Source organism: Thermobia domestica, chromosome 5, assembly GCF_964235325.1.
Source record: "Thermobia domestica chromosome 5, izTheDome1.hap1.1, whole genome shotgun sequence".
In the NCBI taxonomy this organism is placed as follows: Eukaryota; Metazoa; Arthropoda; class Insecta; order Zygentoma; family Lepismatidae; genus Thermobia; species Thermobia domestica.
In genome coordinates this window covers 86,279,817-86,301,023 of record NC_137458.1, presented here as the reverse complement: position 1 = coordinate 86,301,023, position 21,207 = coordinate 86,279,817, and the positions used below count along the sequence as shown (strand labels likewise).

General features: G+C 33.4%; 1 protein-coding gene across 4 annotated transcripts in view; it reads left to right on the top strand.

Moving 5' to 3' along the window:
* GramD1B (GRAM domain containing 1B) overlaps window positions 1-20,778 on the top strand; it is a 197,093-nt gene extending 176,315 nt beyond the window's left edge. For 3 of the 4 annotated variants that reach the window (XM_081758776.1, XM_081758775.1, XM_081758772.1), the window contains 4 exons: window positions 1,187-1,396; window positions 7,276-7,456; window positions 9,994-10,114; window positions 14,620-20,778. In XM_081758776.1, coding sequence (XP_081614902.1) covers window positions 1,187-1,396; window positions 7,276-7,456; window positions 9,994-10,114; window positions 14,620-14,817 — 710 coding nt within the window. In that variant the 3' untranslated portion in view covers window positions 14,818-20,778. The remainder of the gene's footprint in view (window positions 1-1,186; window positions 1,397-7,275; window positions 7,457-9,993; window positions 10,115-14,619) is intronic. The other variant, XM_081758773.1, reaches the window with a different exon arrangement.
* The last annotated feature ends 429 nt before the right edge of the window (window positions 20,779-21,207 follow it).

Genomic DNA, 21,207 nt, shown 5'->3' with positions numbered 1-21,207 from the left:
GTTTCTCTCTGGAAGTAGCCATTACCATCGGATGGTATTACGAGAAGTTGAAGTATGTAAGGTAGACTAAAACGTGAAGGCGAATTCTGCCTCTAGCTATCCATCATGATTCCAATCTATCGAAGATACATCTCTCGTTTGTACGGAACCAAAAAGAAGTAGGTGCGGATCCACATGAACAAGATATCCACCTCATCCCCTCGAGAACAACCTGACATCGGCATACAAACGAGAACGTCGATGGTGAAGTCTTGCAAGCACACCATTCATAGAATCATGAGTATTCTTACAACGCGGAAAAACTTCTTAACACAACCAACTTTCCTACTCCTTCTCATCCCCAGCTGTTACTGGTTCTCGGAGTGTCTGTGTGCGCAAAAAAGGCATGCTCTCGCATCATACATCGGACAGTTCGAAATGATTCAGGGTAATCAGGGAAATGCTTCAAAATATGTCGAGAGACATGGAAACCCATATTTCACAAAAGAGTCAGGGGATTCTTTTCAGCTGCCAGAGCTCCTTTGTGGCTAAGCGGTTAGCATACGCGCCATTGGCGTGGGAGGCCCGGGTTCGATTTCCGGCGAGAGCTCATGTGGTTCGGATTCCACGTTAATCAGTAGGTCCACATCTCATATAGCCTCGCTGCTGAAAGGGAAACTAAACTCAAATTCAACTCAACTCTTTTTAGCAGCCCACAAAAGATATGAAGAACACCTCCAAAAATCAAGACAGGGTCCAAAAGAAGATAAAAGAAAAAGTTGTAAAAAGAAAATTATGAATAACGAAGCTTGAGGAACACCGAAATCAAAAACCGAAGAAGAACAAATAAAATAATAAACAGAAATGTTAAAGAGAGAAAAACAAGTTAGGTTGGTTGGTTGTAGGTAATCAGAGATAGTCCAAATTATGATATATGTTTAACGGTTTATGTTTATATGTATTCAGAATGCCTAGGTATTTAAGATATTGTTAGTTTATAATTGTTGTGTATAGTATTTTATAGTATTCCGAATACAGGAAGTTAATAAGTATCTGAAGCTTATATTACATTTCGCAAATAAAAAGAAGGATGTTGGACGGCTAATCAGTTATTGAAAGTCGGGGAAGTCAATACCAGAATTTCAATGTGAACCTTGCGATTGGTAAAATGGGATGCAGCTTATTGTATTTTGATATTTGCTTTCAGGTTTCATTGAGAAAAATACATGGGCTGGACTGGAAGATTATTACGCCGCTCTTGTGAAAGCTCTCCAAGTTGAATGCGAAGAGCAAACGAGTACACAACAACATAAATCACGCAGACGTCGTCGGCATAATTTTGTATCCAAACCAAGTCTTATAGAACCGAATGATACCAAATCTAGTAAAGCTGGATCATCTTCTGTGAAGAGAACAGGTAACTATTTTTTTCCCAAGTTGTTGCCCGTTTTCTAAGAGTTAAAATGTACTTATTTCATTAAGGAAGAGTTAGGTAAAACGTAAATGTGGGCATGTCAGATTTAAAAAAAAAAAAAAAAACTATAAAATGATTTAATTGAAGACAAGAATATTATTCACGATAATTTTAAATGTAAATGAATAGCTGTGAAATATTTGAAGCATGACTGTGTATGCATATGGCAACCTAGCAGACGTGCTTCGCCTCCAAACTACAATAGTGTTCAAAATGGAGTCGGTACGGAACAACAATATCAGACTGGAAGGAGAATCTTCGCAACGAATGACAAATACATATAACAATTGCACTTCGTTGCAGCAAAAAAAGTCTGAAGAAATAGTCTACAAGAGTATACCACTTGAATCACAGCCAAAGAGGAAATACACTCATTTACAAGGTCATTTTGCTCATTCAGAAAGTCTGAGGATGGCCATGACAACAAGGATGAGCTGCAAGAACTCTCTTGACTATTATTCGTTGAGAATATCGCTGGGTAAATATTGATTACGTGGAAGGTATATTATACATCTCCCATGACAGTGTCTTCAATATTCTTCACAAGAATTTGCACATGAAATATCATGTGCAAAATAAGGCCTGTCAATATTTGGTCAACAAAAACATCAAAGTTCTGCTTCCATCCTCATATAATCTCAATCTCCGTGTTTTTCTTTCGTTTTTTGAAGTAAACGTTTTGACTCGTCTAGAACTTTAATAAAAAGGATGGAAGACATTTAATTTACACGGTGCCTATCCAACTGTGGAAACAGTGAAACTGTTAATAAGTCGTGGATTTCGTATACCGAATATATATATATATTTAAAAAACTTCAGTAACTCATGAATTTCGTTATCAAACCTTGAAAGTCTCCAAAATTTTCAAATTAATAAAGAAAATTTATCAGAAGAAAATAAAAGTTGTTTTGTGTTGAACTGGGCTTTGGAACTATTTGAAAAATAGAAGCTGGAAGAGAGGGAGGGACGGCATGCATCTTGAGTCTAGCACAAAGGCGGTTTTTATTGTCGTTTATGGTCACTAAAGGTTATATCTTATTCAAGCGCAAGGAGAATCTTCACAGATATTAAATAATAATGGTGAGGGAACACATCCCTGTCGAACCCCCTTCCAATTACACTCTTCTCTCTCGTTTCCTCCCCCACTCTTATACTTACTTGTTGGTTCGTATGTAAGTTTCTTATAAGTATTCGATCTTTCCATTCCAACAACACAGCCTTCTTTAGAACTTCCAATAACAATTCTCAGTTTTCGCGGTCAAAAACCTTTTCTTGATCAATAAGTACAACATAACTTTTCCATAAAACCTGTTTCTTTTACTGATTACCCTTAATAATCCAGTTGCATCTATTGTGCCCTTACCCCTCCTAAACCTGAACTGTTCCTTCTCAACCTTTTCATTTGTTCTGTCATACAGTCATCTATTCTAAGCATAATTTTTCCTACGTGAGATATGAGACTAATAGTCTTATAATCCTCACATCTCTCTGGATTGGATTTCTTAGACATCAGTACCATGATCGTCTTAAATAAATCTTTTGACTACTCCCCTGTTTCATATATTTCATTGCAGAGTTGGAGCAATTTTTTCTTGCCCTTGTCACTCATATTCTTAATGAATTCTATTGGTTTCTCTATTCCGGTTGCTTTCCATTTCTAATATCGGATACAACTTTTTCAAACTCATTCCGAAGATTACTAAAATCTTTATTGTCTTTACTTTATTTTTTTATTTCAACATCTAAGTCACACGAACTATCCCTATTATCATATAAATCCTCAACATATTCTTTCCATCTTCCTAAGACTTCACTTTTCTCGCTGACTACTTTCCCATTTTTATTTTGTATTGCCACCGTAATACCACCTTGTTTCTCCTGAAGTTCTATAAATTTCACCTCCTTGTACATTTCATCATATTTTCAAACTCTTTCTGATTCTTGTGTCTCTTCTCATTTTCTTCAGTAAAACTCAATTACTCTGTCTGCTTCCCATCGTAACTCGTTGTTTAACTTCCCGTACATCTTTCTGCCCTCTGTCCTCGTCTGTATTAAACTGTATCCATGCTTTCGTTTGTCTCATTTTCTGCAGTATCTGTTCTGTAACCCAAGGTTTCGTAGCCGTTTTGTGTTCGCAATAACCTACTATTTCTTCTGCACCCTGGTGTATACGAAGTTCAATATACTCCCACCGTCTGTTACTACCTGCACCCATCTTTTCCTCATTTAATAATTTTTCTTCGAATTTTTCAACGAAAAGATTTCCTACTGTCTTGATTTGGAACTTCTCAGTATTTAGCATCTTGTTGCCTACTTTTCTTCTGTCTACATTTTTCAGTTGAATATCCATTTCGATCAGTACAAGGTTATGATCAGAGAAAATACCTAGGTATCGGCCCCGGTAAGTGTCTTCACGTTCTTCAAGCTATTCCGATATCTGTCCTAAATCATAACATAGTCTATTTGAAATTTTCGCCATCTATTGAGGATTTACCGGTATATCTCCTTCTCTTGTGCTGATTGAACCCAATGTTTTCATGTACTAGTGAATTCTGTCTACAGAAATTGGAAATCTCTCTTCCCTTTCATTTCTTTCGTCTAAACCATAATTACCTTCCTGTTTTTCTCCCACAATTCATACAAATCCCCCATTACTTACACAAGCACCCATTTTCTCTCTGTCTATGATGTCTATTTTCTCATAATTTTTCTCTACTTTTTCAGTTATGTGCAAAGTGGTCTGTGTGTATGTCTGTATGAGCACTAGATCCTTTCTTGCTGTAATCTTAACACCATACTCTATCATCAACAAATTTTATTTTCCCTACCTCTCTTTTAAATGCTTAACATGGATTATTCCCACATCATTATGATAGCTCATTTCATTATCTGAGTAAAACGGGAGTAAAAGTACATTCTATATCCTTCTCAACTCCGCATTATCTTCTCATCTAACGTCACACTCTTAATCAAATCTAGATTATTTAGTGTCATTTCTTCTTTAAGATTTTCTAATTTCCCTCCTTGTAACATGGTACGTACGATCCATGTCTCTATCGTAAACCTTTTGCTCTTGTTTTTCTTCCTTTCTGTAGCTATCTTCCCCACATTGACACTCTCTCGTCCAATAGTTCTTCCCAAGACGTCCCGCTCCGGGAGGTCCAAATGATGGAATAATGTTTTACCTCCGAAACTATATTTTGACCTGTGAAAGACCATTGTACATATGTTCCCTTTCAGCTCTCAACAAACTAGGCAAGAATAGAGGTTTTCCCTTGCTTTCTACCATGCAATATCTCAGCCATTTAAGTCATTCTGGCCCTTTTGATAGTGAACTACCGCCGAAATAGCTCTAAATTTCACTGAGTGAACTACCGCCGAAATAGCTCTAAATTTCACTGCATTTCACTAAATTTCAGTTTCCACCGGATACTTAAGTGTCTTAGTAAAGATAAGTTTAACAGTGTGAGTCCTTATTTTATGTTATTTTGGATATTACTTTTATTTTTGGTGAATTAGAATTATTGAGCCAGTTTGCTGGGCAACAGGAAGTTTCTGTCATTTCTTTATTCATACACTGTATTAGTACATTGTTATGATTATCTCTTAACCCGTGGTAACAATTTGATAGTGAATATTCCAACAAGTACGCTTAGAGAGGTAGAACTGTACTAGCCAATGGGATATCTCTTGCAGACAAAACGAGTGAAAACTATAACATTTGAGAGTTTTGAGAGAACGATTTTCATGAAAATCCGCTCTGAGTTCGAGAGTAAACACTGCACGCGTCAACCAGTGAAGTTACATCGTGTATTGAGAGCATCCATTCTATTGCACCGCGACCGTTTGTATATTTTGTGTTGTATAGTTTTCTGATTCTAGTGCTTCGATAATTTACTCTATGTAATTTCTACTAACCTATAAGATAATCACATTAAATAGATTTGTATTAAGTATAGATTATCGTTTTGATTTATTTATTTATTTATTTATTTATATGCATGTATGAAATTTCAATTGTGTTCGGGAACGGTGTCCTTTGGAGAACCCGTTCACACAAAAATCTAAATTTTGGTGATGTTCACCTGCGGCATCTCTGTGATGCGCCCGAATCTCTATAACATGAGTCACAGTAAACTGGAACAATTTCTTTGTGACGATAGTAAAACTATGTAGACAAAGATGAAAATACTGTTCTTAATTAATGAAGAAATGCACGACTAGACCGCGAATCGATCTCCGGTTTCTGTGCCGTTGCGTTAACCACATGCTACCCAGTCCGCTCCTGGATAACCATACATTCTGTCACTCTTGAAATCGGAGGTCAGTCAGTTTTGCACTTATAAAAGAATTAGTGAGATATAAAATTAATGATTTCTTCTATATATCATAATTCAGTCTCAGCTTTTGAGATTTCTTGATCAACTTTTCTGATACATGGTGAATTAGATATGGTGTCTGTAGAAAATACAGTACAATCCTCCCTTTTCCGTAATCCTTCTCAATTAATAAAATATATTCATATATAAAAAGTTAGAATTCACAGTTACGAATATTGAAGATACAGTGAAGAAATATCTAATGCGTCCCACATTTGAGAAATATTTTGGTTACAGTTTCAACGCCAACTGCCGTCTTCCTCGAATCAATGAATCCTTTTACTTGTAGGTTCTGCATCCATATCATGACCTGCTCTTAAAATTATAACAATTCTTTCACTTCTGTAGAAATTTTCAATTAAGATAGGAGCTAAAGTTTTTAATGGATGAGAGCAGGTCAAGATGTAGACGAGGTACGTAGAATCTATAAGTACAAATATTCATCGATTCAAGAAAGATAGCAATTACCTTTGAAGCTGTAAACAAAATATTGCCCAAACGCGGGACACATGAAATAAGCTTTTCATTATATCCATATTTGCTTTCATTGAAGATTCTGGACTTTCTAATGATTTAAAAACTATGTTATCCAGAAAATTAAAATTATAGGCTAATTGAAATTCCATGTTAGTAGGACAGTGTTTTAATCTTTCTCTATGAGGAAACAACGTCCATGACTCGACAATGATACAGGTAATTTATATTTTAGATGACTACCGCTTAATGTAATAGGTATCATGTTCGTGTAGTTCGGAACGTTGACGTTTGTTAAGGTTGGCTTTAATTCTGAAAAAAGGAAGAATCATCATTCTTTTCAAAACACGGACAGTGTGGTAAATCAGTGACAGATGTTATATAACATTTTTATCTGTGTTATTCTTGCTAACTTTTCGTGTCCCTGTGGTATTCCAAGTGTGTTTTAATTTTTTTTACCACTGTTTTGCTTTGACCTAATGGTGAGTGTCCTAACGCTTACTCGAAATATTTTGGTTGAAAGGGTTTCTTAGTGATGGGAGATCAGTATAAGAAGGGGTAATCTTATTTTCTTTTTATCGAATAAAATATACCAGGCACACAGAATTATTCATGTGCACACAATTTTCAGAAAAAAATCTTCATTCGTATTTCAGATTTGGTTTCATGATTTCTTTTCCAAAGTATTGTGTATATTGATGAATGGGGTGGAACATTTTTACTTATTTTCCATTGAATATTCCTGATAATAATATAACTGTACTTCATAACTTTCACATATGGAGTTCAGAAATATATTATAAATTTGAAAATTGCCTGTTTCATGTATTCTTCTTGGTGGTCAATTTGTACATAAAATGAGTATTATTTGCAGAACATTAAAATTTCATTTATGTGTAGTTTTACTGCTTCTGATAATAACATGTGATTAAATATAACTCACTGATGATGATACGTTTTGCTTTCCAGTAGTTTTAGCAGCAGAACCTGAACATAGAAACTCCCCAGAAATCCTGAGCTGTGTTGTACTTGTTGTGCTGCTTTTCCTTCTGCTTCTGAATGCCCTCTTATATTATAAACTATGGTCGTTAGAGGAATGGATGCAGCAGCCTACGAAACCGCTCTCAATTGTTGATCTTCATGTTTTAAGGTAAAACTCTTTAGCTTAAGTGTTTATGGGGTACAGTCACAGCGTATGCAGAATAAGTGCTAATGTACATCGGTAGTTACAAAATGGTCCACGCAGTATACTACTTGATAGTACACACAAAACTAAAGGAGAAATCCCAATCTGTATGAATTAATATGGGGCTTCGCTTACAGTTGGTTTTCTAGATTTTTTTATTCGAATCGGCAAAAAACATGAGAAAAATATAACGAAATTGAAATCTCTCAGTTTATGTCCCAAGAGTATGCCCTTTAGGCTAAGGTAGACGGATGATCAAGGCAAGTGAATGTTGGCGAAAGAATTAGTGGAATGAGAATACTGAAGGATATGGGAGTACCCCAGGAAAACCCAAGGGCATGATATTATCCACCACAAACTAACTTGGCCGGGATCAAACCAAAGAGCCCATGCACCAGAGGTAAATCTACCACAGAGCCATCGTGTCCCCATGGAAAGAATAGAATCATTTGTTTAACAAAGATAATTGGCGCATTTTTAATACCATTTAAAAAGTAGTAGTATAAATTTACCTTGTTTATTGCTTGTATACTGTGACCTTTTTCAACAAATAAAGTCCGTCACATGAAGATCGAATCACTTTACGAGATCATCAGATCTAAAAGCATGATCTAAGTGTAAGATCTCACATACTTTTCTTGAAGATAATTTCTCAAATAACATACATTTGTATAAAATTAAGGAAGAAAAAGTAATTTCCCGTAACTGATAACATTACAGACTACTTTATTCTCCAAAGAAGCAAGTTGTTTTCATGAAGTTAGTTGAGTTAAGCGTCTCTTTCAGCAGGAAGGCTCTTTGAGGCGTGAGCTTAAGGTGGGATCCAAACCATACGAGCTCCCACTGGGAAGTGATTCGATCTTCTTGTAAGAAATATGGTGAGAAAGGTCACAATACAATTGAATGAATCCGTTCAAGTAAGCTTTTTAAAGACGCAGAATGAAATGAAATGAAATATTTCAGTTTAACGTCCCACGATTATACCCTTTAGGTTAAGGAAGACGATGATGAAGGGAAGGGAATGATGATAGAAGAATTGGCGGAATTAGAAAGTGGGATGAAACGGGACTACCCCAAGAAAACCCACGAACACGATGTTGTCCTCCACAAATTGACTTGGCCTGGGATCGAACCAGGGACCCCACGCACCAGAGGTAAATCTCTACCGTGGGCCCCTTAAAGACGCAATAAACAAACTAGATCTATACTTTAACTTTTTTAAAATAGTAGTTAAAAAATAAGAATCCATTGATACAGACGTCACTACTGGATGATTCGTCGAACACGGTGATTTTCCCCCAAAAAGTGAGAAACCCCATTCAATAATGTAAGGCAAAACCTTACTTAATACTCTAACGCAAAATTCATTGTATGATTTCGGTAACTGGAATTAATGGATATAACTTCTTCATAAACCAATATATGTAATAGGATCTAAGGTACTTTCATAAAATGTATCAGGCAACCAGCTTTTTGAAGGTTGTAGGTACTAAATCAGGCCCAGACAGAATTGATTTGGAGACTCTCGGTTGTTATGTTATCACATGACATAATCTACGTGCACCATTTTGTATTTATCTGGTATATATGTAAGTTTCTACAAAATAATTAAGTTAGGAACTGAATTTCAGTACAACTTCCCACGACGCGTCACAGCAGCTTGTCAGTTTCATAATGTTTCTTTTTTTCTTGCTTCTTTTCCTTCCTAACTGATATGAAATGTTTATTTCTTTTGTGTTGTATATATGTACTTTTTTCAATTTTTTGATATGTACCCTACATATATATGTAGATATAATTTATTTTGTTCACTCTGTAGAATTTAGGAACCAATAGAGAAGCATAATGAGCGCGGTGGCTCAGTGATAGAGCATTCACATCCGGTGCTTGGGGTCCCTGGTTCGATCCCAGCTCGCGCAGTGTAGACTTTGTGGTGAACAAACACCGTGCTCGTGGTTTTTTCCGGGGTTCTTCCGTTTCCTCCTACTTTCTTCATTCCACTATTTTATTCATTTCTCATCATCACCGTCTCCTTTAGTCTAACCGACATAACCATGGGACGTAGAACTTAAAGATTTCATTTTCCTTAAAGAAGCATAATGAAAATGAATATTTGGCAAATAATGGAAAAGGGAAAGCATGCCATTTATTTTTACCTATGATAAATAGTAGTGCGCTGTATAGAATAGTGCTCTGTGGTACGTGGGCACCATTTTTAGAACATCAGATATACTATATAACTTAAGTAGTAATTTGATGGTTTTGAAATCAAAGAAATAAGGTAAGCAATTAAAGAAGAAAAAAACTTGACAATTTTCTTCTTTGCGGCAAGAGATATAAGTTGCTATTCTGGTCAGATATAATGTTGAGATTAGAAATTTAGTGCCTATAAATAATAATATCATTAAGGATCAAAGCAAGAGCAAAAGATTTAATTTGTATGTGATTCTTTTATTATATTTATTTTCGATTTTGATTGTTAGGTCTTTTCTTAATTGCAGAAATCCACCTCAGACTCACGACGAATGGCTTCGTCTTTTACAACATCAAGAAACATTACATCATGTTGAATTGTCGAAATGGCAACACGTGCTTCAGGCAGCTATAAAACTGCTTCGACAGGTAAGTTCTTGTTCATTGAAGTAACACTTAAGTCGAAAGTAATTTTAAAGATTTTATCTGTTGTGTATTGTCAACACTATGTAATCTTGCTAATTTACATTGGACAGTTTTTCAGACATTGACTTAAAACCGGTAACATTATACTCAAAATACATTGTAATATATTTGGTATTGATAAATTTGAACATTTGTGTGAACCTATTGTGATACCATAGGATATTTTCAGTTCGTAATTCTGTTCTGAAACCATGGGAGTTTTCGTATTATTATTTGATTGAAGTGCAGCTCTCCTTTTCAGCACCGAAGCTGAGACGTGAACCTACAGTTTAAGGTTATGTTCGAACTACAGTAATACGTTAAAATTTCAAGGCTTTCCCATCAGGAATCGAACCCAGGATTCCATGTACCAAAGACTCGCGCGCTGGTGACCTGCCAGTGAAAAGACTTAATCGTACCGACAACAGTGAACAATCAACATTTTGAAATTATGCAGATAAAGTGGAAAGTGCAGTGTTAAAAAAATTTTAAAATCCAAGTCAAATGTGAATATCGTTATCAGTGTGGAATTTGTAATGTACCTAAGTACAATTTCGTAATATTGTGGTATCGAACATTTGATAAAAAAGAAGAAGAAGAAGAAGCTTACGTTAAAGAAGTATGCAGGCTGTCTCAGGTGAAATCTGTAAAGAGAACGCATGAAAAGAAAGCTTACGAAAACCTTATGAATAAGTGAATTGTTATCTACGTCCTGTTTGAAATTTATCTGAAATTCTGTCCATGTAACTTACAACGCCTACATGTAACAAACCAAACTGCCTAGATCTAGTATCTCCTGACTTTCGTGAGGGTCTTTGTTAAAGACACAATATATTTACAGATACTTATAGACATTTAATGATCTGCAAAGAAAAATTACTGAAATTTCCCAAAGAATAACACTTGAGGTGTTACGAGAGATATGACGTGAATTAAGTCAACATAATATTTTGTACAGTAGAGTTCATGTAGAGTTATTTTATGATTCTGAGAAATTTTCACTCTTTCATGCAATAAATGCATAAACTTTCAAAAAATGAACTTCAGGATAAATGTTTAACAATACTCTCTTTTTATCCGTACCCAAACAAGTATAATATAGTGTTTAGTGCATGTAGTTTCCAGAATGCGTGCTTTATAATTATTGTAAAGTGGATGTGTTTTTCTTACAATTTAAAATCTTGCATCCATTTAAGATTTTATTGTAGTTTTCCTTATCGCGTCAAATACAATATTCAGTTCCAATGTATGAATCTAAATTATTACAATATAATTTCAAACACATACACAAACAACGATATTGTATGTCTGATATCTGTGAATTAGATAGATTTTATATATAATGATAGTTACAGTTTCGTATTGCTATGGCAACAGAAAGTTTTTCATGGAGATTTGAGAATAAAATTAAGTTGTGCTGTATATAATTTTAATGTGTGATAATAGATAGTTCTTACAAAATATATATATATATATATATAACAAAAATGTGCTAATGGTGGTGTGTTATTTATTTTAATCTTCGAACTTGGTAACATAAAATATAACGAAGATCTCGTTTTATATATATATATATATATATATATATATATATATATATATAGAGAGAGAGAGAGAGAGAGAGATTTGAGTTTAGCGTCCCTCTCAACAGCGAGGCTATATGAGACGTGGACTTACAGCTTAACGTGGGATCCGAACCACATGAGCTCCCTCCGGAAGTTGAACTCAGGTCTTCCACGCCAAAGGCACATACTCTGTCCACATAGCCTCGAGAGAGCTCCCAGAACCACACACAAATAATGTGGATGTTGATTGCTCTAATGAAAGAAATTATGACAGTAGCTGATTAATATTCATAATTATTATTATTCGATTTATCTAAAATTGCCATATCGTTTTCTTTTCTTTTTTGTATTTTACATAATTTTTGCAAATTTCAAAGAATTTAAAGCTATAAAACGTATTTTGAATAACCTAGTATTTAATGTATGTATCATAATGTAAGCTATGAAAATTTTGCTAGCACGTTAGCTTTAATTTTCCTTAAAGTAGTAATTAGGACCACAAATGTTTTTCTTACCTGATTAATCTTTTCTCCTTTTAAATAGAGGATTTCTTGTAGTTATTTAGAAGGGACAAAATAATTTCCTCTGTTGTTGTGTAATCTGCTTGTCTCTACCCGGGGTTGGCAAAATCCATGGTTTTTATTGAAAAAAAAACAAAAAAAAAACTTTTTTTTGTTTAAACCCGGTTTTTTGGTTTAAATAATTTGCTCTATGTATTTATATAACATATGAACAGAAATAAGCTTGTTTCGCCTTGGTGTTAGTATGCAACAACCGGATTATGCTGGAAGGGGTCACACAAGCTTAAAGCAGAATCCAAACCGCTTCTCGGCTTACATCCAAGAGAAATTGTCCTTCATTTGAACTCGAAACCGGGACTAATTGGCCACAAATGCGATACGTCTGCTGACTCACTCACGAAGGACTCCTGATAAAAATACGTTGTACTGATCTTTACATATTTGTTAATATAATCGTCTATAGTCATTAGGACAGAAGGACAAAAAAGTAAACAATTGCACAAGTGGAGCCATTTATACAGAATTACATATGGACAGTTTCAAAGTACTACAGAGTACATAAGAACTAATTTTGTCCAAGTCAGTTCACTACGACTTTTATTAGTCCAAGTTAAAGAAATATAACGACTTTGCATATCAGTAAGAAAAGTGAATAAAGATACGAATTATTTGAGTCCACTTTGGCTGTGACCATTTATACATAAATAGTTACCAAAGATTCTTGTTATTTCAATAATTGTCTCCAGTGGGTTTTGTATGACCCCCCTCTCCAAAAAAGTACAGCATTTCGATGTATTTTATCAATAGTAAACATTATTAAAACAAAACAATGTTTAGAATTTTCCTTTTGTTGAATAACAATAACAAACTATAAAAAAATCACAAAAGAAACATCCATAAAGTTAAAAAAAAAAAAAGTTGCTTTTGTAATATAATCGCTTCGAGTAAAGAATGGGGAATTTAGGTCTGAATATAGTACGAATAATATATGGGAGTAAAACGTGATAACCCACAAATATGTGTTCACCAAGATTTTACGAATAGTTACACTTTTACGAACATTTTTCATTTTTTGGTTTAAACCAGCCAACCCTGTCTCTACCAATTCACACTGAGAGCATCTCGTTTCCAGAAATTTCATATACTTTTTTGGAGAGAAAAGTCAGGAAGTTAGGAAGTATATGATACCGAGTTGGGAATCTTTTGCAAATGAATTTATTTTTCGTGACTAGTCATGGCGTTCTAGTGTAAAACAAGGTTCATACTGACCTTGATAGTTGGGGAAATTGAAATGAATCAGAGAAAGTCAGTGAAATACCTCAAAATATGCTGAGAATCAGAAAAATTGCTATATCACAGAGAAGAATCAAAGAAAATATAGGTTTCACGAAAGTATTCAAGAGTTTTCATATTACTCAAGCAATGTTAACAAGCATTAGAGCTCCTCACTGAAGATATAAAGAACATGAGAAGCATCAAGGCGTTAAAATTTGAACCTTTGGAACAACAAATTAACTTATAAATTTGGATGTTATAGAAGAAGAAAATAAGTTAAATTTGTTGGTTGTAGATATCCAAAGAGATAGGCCAAATTATATGTTTAGTTGTTTATGTTTATAGGTATATTCAGAATGCTAGCATATTAAATTAGTGTATAATTATAGTTTGACACTAATGTTTTATTGTATTCCAAATACAGGAAGTTTTATGTACAATAAGGAGACTTATTTTTAAAAAATAAAAAAGGAGAGCGATGGACGGCTATGGGAATGGTGCAGGGCGATTATTATTATTATTATTATTATTATTATTATTTTCCTAAACCTCACCATAAATGATAAGTGTCGCGGGTCAAGGAAAATTTACTTACTTAGTCGTAGAAATTCAGAGAAAGTTAGGGCACACAATATCAGAATTTCAGTGTGAACCGTGTAAAAGAAATTCTGTTAAATACAAAGATGGGAATTTTACAAACAAGAATTTTAGGAATGATCAAAAAAATGGATCAAAAGATTGCGATCTTGGCCAGTAATTAGTTTTTGGATCAGGGGCCACAAAATTTTTGAACGGCCCGTAGATCAAGTTTTTTTTTTTTTACAAACTTTGAATACTTTCGTTAAAACTGCATTTTTCCTGGCTCTTCTGTAAAATATAGCAAGCACATCATACTGAGTTAAGTGATAATTTGGGTTTGGCTACACTATATATAGTTCTCCAGATATATTAATTGAAATATATTGGATTTTTGATCCAAAAAGAAACAAGTTGGGACCTTTGAGACCGCAGTCTTGGATGGGAGAAATGTTTTGAGAATCATTGATTTAAAGAAATGTTAGAAGCCAAAGATAAATGTTTCATTCATATTCTCTGTTGTTATTTTTAGACAGAGGAGTCTTTAAGTGATTTGCAGCAGAACATCCACTCGTCAGTGAGCCAAAAAGTAGTTTCAGTGTTAGAAGAGACTATATCAAAACCTGAAGAGACTACGCCGTTCGAAAACCTGACGCCGAAACCTGAAGTACAGCCAACAGAATCGCCGCCGCCCTCAGTAGCACCTCGTCTTGCCAACAGAGAACTATAATATGCCAAAGGTACCTGATGTGCTAGGATGTTGTAGAAACGTCGAAACACGTGCACTGAATTCAGTATATTTTAGTTGTATGGACATGATGAAGTTAACAGGGCAATATTATGATAGTTCTTATTAAGGGTACAATATGAAATTCCAGTCAAAAGATAATTCTTGTTGATACATTGTTAATTGTTATCTGTATTGTTTGTATAATTTCTGTATATGATAGTAAATAAATATTACACTTGTAATATATGTATATAAGCATACATACAAGTATCTGTATTCAAGGAGTCAAATGAATCTTATTTTTCTTCTTTGTATGTTCTGTGAAATCAATCATGTTGTACATCATCAGCCTGTCCTCTTCAGTACTTGAAACAAATTCAGTGATGCAAAGAACACGACGATTTTAACTTCACGTTGTTGCTAAAGTAATTTAAAGCGCGAATTATTTTTTAAATAGGTTGCTGTTTTAACCAACTTAGATAATTATGAAACACTTTGTAGTTCTTTGAGCGAAGCTGAGAGGAAATCGTTTTTCACATAGTAGAAAACAAATCAATGTGTTGTGCTATTGCTATAATTTGTAAGCTACAATATAAGGAAAACTTTTTATTTACATTTGAGAATATTCTCAAGCTTGTATCTTTTCTTTTTTTTTATTACTTTTTCAATGAATTTTCGAGATGATTATTCTTGTTTTTTTAATATCCATGTTTTGGTTTGTATTATGTACAATGCTGTTCCGTAAGGATTGTCAGTCAAGAGAAGAGTAAGTAATAGGATTGATGTAAATCAGTAAAGGAGCAAGAGGAGAAAGAATCCACTTAATAATATATTTAATGAAATGTGTGTTTCTGACTAAGTATACAAACCTTGTAAATTAAAAATGTGTAATCATCTTTCCAGAGCACTGGTTTCCAAACCTGCCAGCAACGAAGTGCACAGGCTACTATAGGGTAAAGGAGATGATAGGAAATAGTTATGTTTGTTCTCATTTAAAATTAAACGCCACATCATACCCAACAAAGTCGTATGTATAGTACCAGACCAACGAAATACATAGTTCGCTAAGTGAACAAATAAGTGCCAAGGAAAAACGAGATTGCGAACATATGTTGTGAGGATGGCGTAAATATACGTTTAGAGTTATCAATTTATTAACAGGTTACGTTTAGCGCATCTAGCTAAGTAAAGTAAGTACTTTTATGAACGGATTCGGCCCCAAGACGATATTTATTGCTTGTAATCCAGTTCATTCTTTTAAACGAAAGTTGGGAAATAGAATGTGTAACACTGAAGATAAAATGTTGATGCATTTTAAATTGAATTGATACGAAATTAAATCATTCATACTCGCATATTCAGTTCTTTCGTTTGATTAGTTGTAGGGAACAAAGTTTTTTTTTTTTTCCTAATTCGTATAAAATAACTAGCCAGAAAGAAGTGTAAGTGCTAATGTAAAATTCAAAACTTCGGTTTTGTCAATTGTAAAATCAATCAAATAACATAACTGCAGTATGGAATATAATATTTTTCCTGTTTGAAAATATTTATTTATTTTATCTAAAAGACAGATGAATACTGTTAATGAGACATTTAGAAAAGCTAGAAACGTATTACGTGACCCAGCACTTAGTCCATGAAAAGTTACTTACAGAAATGGAGTTATCAAAGTTGATAAAACAAAATAATGTTACGTGACCATGGTTACCTGTATATTTTAACTGCATGCTCTGCATTTATTATTAAGAGCAACAGGACAATGGTAATAAGTGTAGTCTATTACTTACCTTTTAAAACCTTCCTCTGTTGTCCTTTCATCATTGACACTTTTTTTTTTCTTGACATTAATTTCTCGAAATTTTACAATTGAAGGTGGAGACCTAAAACCAGACCTACAAATAGTGAAATATTTTCCACAATATATAAATTTAATAACACATAGTAGTAATTATTGGAGTGAGGTCTCTGAAAACTAAATGTCTTTTGAGCAAGAAAATGTAGTATAGCATGTGAACCATTTTGTCTACGATTACATTTTCAGATAAAATAAACCTTGGGAATTACATGAAGTGTCCGGAGAAAGAATAATAGTACTTCGAATATGTTGAAATGGATTTGAAATTGAATTCAAATAAATAAAAGTAAAAATATTTTTTTAAACTTCGTTATTGTAATATTTGAGCACTTTGTAGTAGATGGATATAAATGCTCGTGTTCCTACACATACAAGGGTCACGGTGGTTTAGTGGTAAATTAAAGGCATTTCAAGCCGTGCTTGTACTCTGTAGACTTTGATCTTTGTGATGAACAAAAACTGATGTGCGTAAGTTTTCTCGGGAAACTCTAGTTTCCTTGCACTTCATTTTACAATTTACTTTATCATCATTTGCGTTTTCTTTGTTTTCGTATCCTATAGGATATAATCTTGAGCTGCTGAATACACTTCATTTTATATATTTTTATTTTTATTTTTTGTTATTCTTCAACGCAGAACACATTCAGTGATCTGAATGACAAACCTAGTTTGGTCCTTGTCAATTCATTTTCGAGATATCTTTTCATTCGAAACACTTCCGACTTACGAGAAATGATTGTGAATTATTCATATTTTGCTTGTTCATGCATTATGCTCGAAATTTTTCTCTACAAGAGTTTGTTATTTATATTTTAAAGTTGATAGTGTTCATTGTAGATACGTTCACATCACTAATAAGTAAATAAGTATAAGAATTCTAAGATGTATTACATAAAGGAAAAAATTCAAGAGTCATTTTTGCCGATGAACTCTGTTGAACAATTATGTATCAAAAGTTCAATTTCACGTAGCGTAGTAGAGTATTTGTTAATCGCTACGATTTGTTTTAATTACACGAATGACTTGCGTAAATATATACACATCAATATTTTGATCAAAGGAAACTTTCATATTCTTGAATGTATGGAATGCTGATATACAGCTCAATAACACTTGTTGGATTAATATGAGTTCCATTATGCATTATTTCGGGATCAGCCAAAGCGAAGGTCTTCATTCTGAATTAAATTTAATTCACGATAATGGTCAGATTGGACTTTTGTGTTCGCATATGTTGAATTATTCTTATTTATTGACAGGGTAACAGATCTAAGGGCATGCAAAGGGGAACATACATTGTATAAAACATTTTGTCTGTTTATAATTTTGAAACGGATCCGATTATATTTTTGTTTCTGCTGCGAAAAAATAGGTATCGTTTTTTCCTTCTTCACGAGTAGTAATTTTAATTGAATGTAGCTTCGTGCATATTACGAGTATGAACGCAGCAATTGTTGTTGAAATATATTGTACTGACTTATTTTTTAAAATTGTAGACCATGATGTGTATGATGAACTTTCGTGTAGTGTTTGATTTTAATGATTTGTGGATTTTGAAGAACCTGTTACCCTGAGCACTAAGGAAAATGGGTTGATTTCATCAATAATTTAAGCAATATTTTCCCTGAGCTTATTATAATACCTTCATATCATAATCTTACTTCTTAAAGATTATAGTATGGATAATCTTTGCAATAGTTGTGTCTGTGCATAATTCTGAAATCTATTGTCGGGCGCATATCGGGACAACTTGAATTCATATAAAGCTTCGTGGTATAATCATATTAAGAATAGTAATTTATAGTAAAATATTTTATACGTAATTGTGTAAATTGCTAAGTTTAGTTCCCTTGCCATTGTTATTACTGATATGTTTTATTATTTTAGTTAATTACTGCGAGCGCGTTTACCGGTAGAGAATCATAAAATTTCACGAAGAACTATGATGAATCCAAATTTTATTTCGTAAAATCCTACGTAAAAGACAAGTGAACAAGTCGTACTAATTTTGTGAATGTTATGGTATTTTATAAGTGGATTTATTAAATGGAGAAGGAAAAGTAATGTTTTCAGTGCCAAACATTTTTAAATATCACTGTTAGAAAATAATGGTAATAATAAAAAGAAACAAGGATATACAGTATATATATATATAGAGAGAGAGAAAGAACAATTAAGACACAAGTGCTCCTTTTGCAAAACTGAACTTACTTTTTTTTTTGGCTTGAAAGAGTGCAAAACTTTTATTTACAGTCTAATCCCGATCTTTGTAGTCATTGATTTTCTGTTCTACATTAATTGTATTAAGCTTATTGGACTTCGTATAACTTAGTAATCATGTCTCACTGCATGTCAAAATACAAAATTAATAAACTACTTAATCATGTGATGAAGCTCTGAGTAGCTGATTGACTGTGATATTGAAATATTTGAACGTGTGGTACTTAAAGTCAATTGTTTAGTGTCGAATGCAAGAAATATACGCTGTAATGTCGGCTGAGAATGTATGAGGGGAAAAAAATGCATGTAAATTGCTTGTGTGAAAAAACAGAAAGTGTGTTCGAAAAAAAAAAAGTTACAAGATTGATTGTACCTGAAATGTACTAAATGATGTGGAATGAAGAAAATATTCTTTTCTTTGTATTCATCGTTGTTGAAAAATTAAAATGACGAGAAAAAAAAGACAGTGATTATCTTCCAATATATATATATGTATGTATGTATGCAGTGATGGAATTCTGAAACCTTTTTTACGTACCAAACTTCATGTCGAGACTCATAATCGCAATTTTGAATCAGTTATATTTTAAAATTATTTATTGTATGTGTTTCATGTCCTCTTCTCTGTACAATTCTTACGTTGCAATACAATAAATAATGGTAATATTTCAGCTGTTTGATGAATATTAGATGAAAGTTTGTATTGCACAGGACTGCTGCAGTCTTAAATATATCATACTTATTCCCATCGAGAGTTATTTTCGCTTTGTACAATGTGCATTATAAGATAAATAATTGAACACACAATTTTTCAACTGTAAAATATTATACGTATGCTGGAAAATATCAAACTGCGTATTAACTCGCATAGTGTCGATTTAGCTTGAAATATAAACCTTGATTAACAAGAAACGTTCCAAATGTATTAAACAACTGAGTTGTCACCATCACTGATTTTGTTTCAAGGAACAGAAATCAATGGATAGGTTTATTTATTTAAATATGTATATATAGATTTAAGACATCTTTTATGTTTCTATAGTGTCCATTTTTCTTTTAAATCATCGTACGTGATGGAGAATAGCTGAATTTTAAAGGTATCCGCACGTATCTTGTCTTGTTGGTATTTAAGAAGTATTTATGTATTTATAGAATGAAAGATTGTTGAAATTGTTGAAATGAAGTTAGGGTATCCTATTATTCTGTATCTGCATTTTTGATTTTAATTGTAGAGGGAGTGTGTTATGAAGTTTTTTTTTCCTCGATCAATAAGAATAATATTTCTAGAGTTATTTTAAGGAGGACGAAGAAGAAAAAAAATGGCAGTCCTTGTGAGTAACTCGTTGTGATATTCCTGTGAATAAGTGTTGTGTGAGAAAGCTTAAACCAAAGCAAGAGAATATTTATAAACAGAGACCTAGAATATATTTTATTTCTGTGTATCTTTTTAGTATGAAAGTCCAGCGAAGTGAATTGATGTGTGTGTTGTATTTTTTCGTTGTCTTTTCTTGTATGTTACTATAAATATGTCTCCCGCCAGGAGCACGATGCACGTCTTTTTTTCATGGTATATAAACACACCTAGTAGAAATGGGAATTACTAGTTCCCGTGTTAGTAAGGGACACAAATGGATGGTTTTTGTCTTTGTTTTTTTTTTTTTTTTTCGTACACTGTTCAAAGAAATTGTTTTGTATTTGTGTTTTATTTTGTTCTGAATGTTGCACACGTGAACGACAGCAGCATTTATTATTGTTATTTACCGTTTATTTTCTTTGTTTTGGAATAAGGAGAAAGAAAGGGGATTTAATGGATGTAAGAATTATTTTGAAAGTCGTATTGTTTGTTAAAAGAAAAAGTAAGGTAAATAAACATCCTAAGAAATGTTTCCTTTTGGCTTTAGTTTCTGTCTAGCATAGTCGCCTCATTATAAGTAGTTTCTAGTTTCGATTTCTGGAGGTAAGTGCCCTGTGTGTGTTCATTTGCTGTAGTCAAGTCTCTTAATATTTGTTGGTAGGTTTGATTGGAGTTTAGCATACCTTTCAGCACCGAGGCTATGTGAGACGTGGACCTACAATTTAATATGGAAACCGAACCGCTGTAATTTGTTCATTATATATATAAAATATATTAATAATATACAGCCTGTTTCAAAAGTTCCTTACGACCCCTTTTAAAATCCGTACGGATGTATTTATATTGATCTTGATGTAGGAAATATATAATAGGGCACACCTTTTGGATGATGGTTCACGGACGGCCGTCATCTTGAATTTCATTTTTTTTATTTCAAACGATAGGTGGATCATATGATACA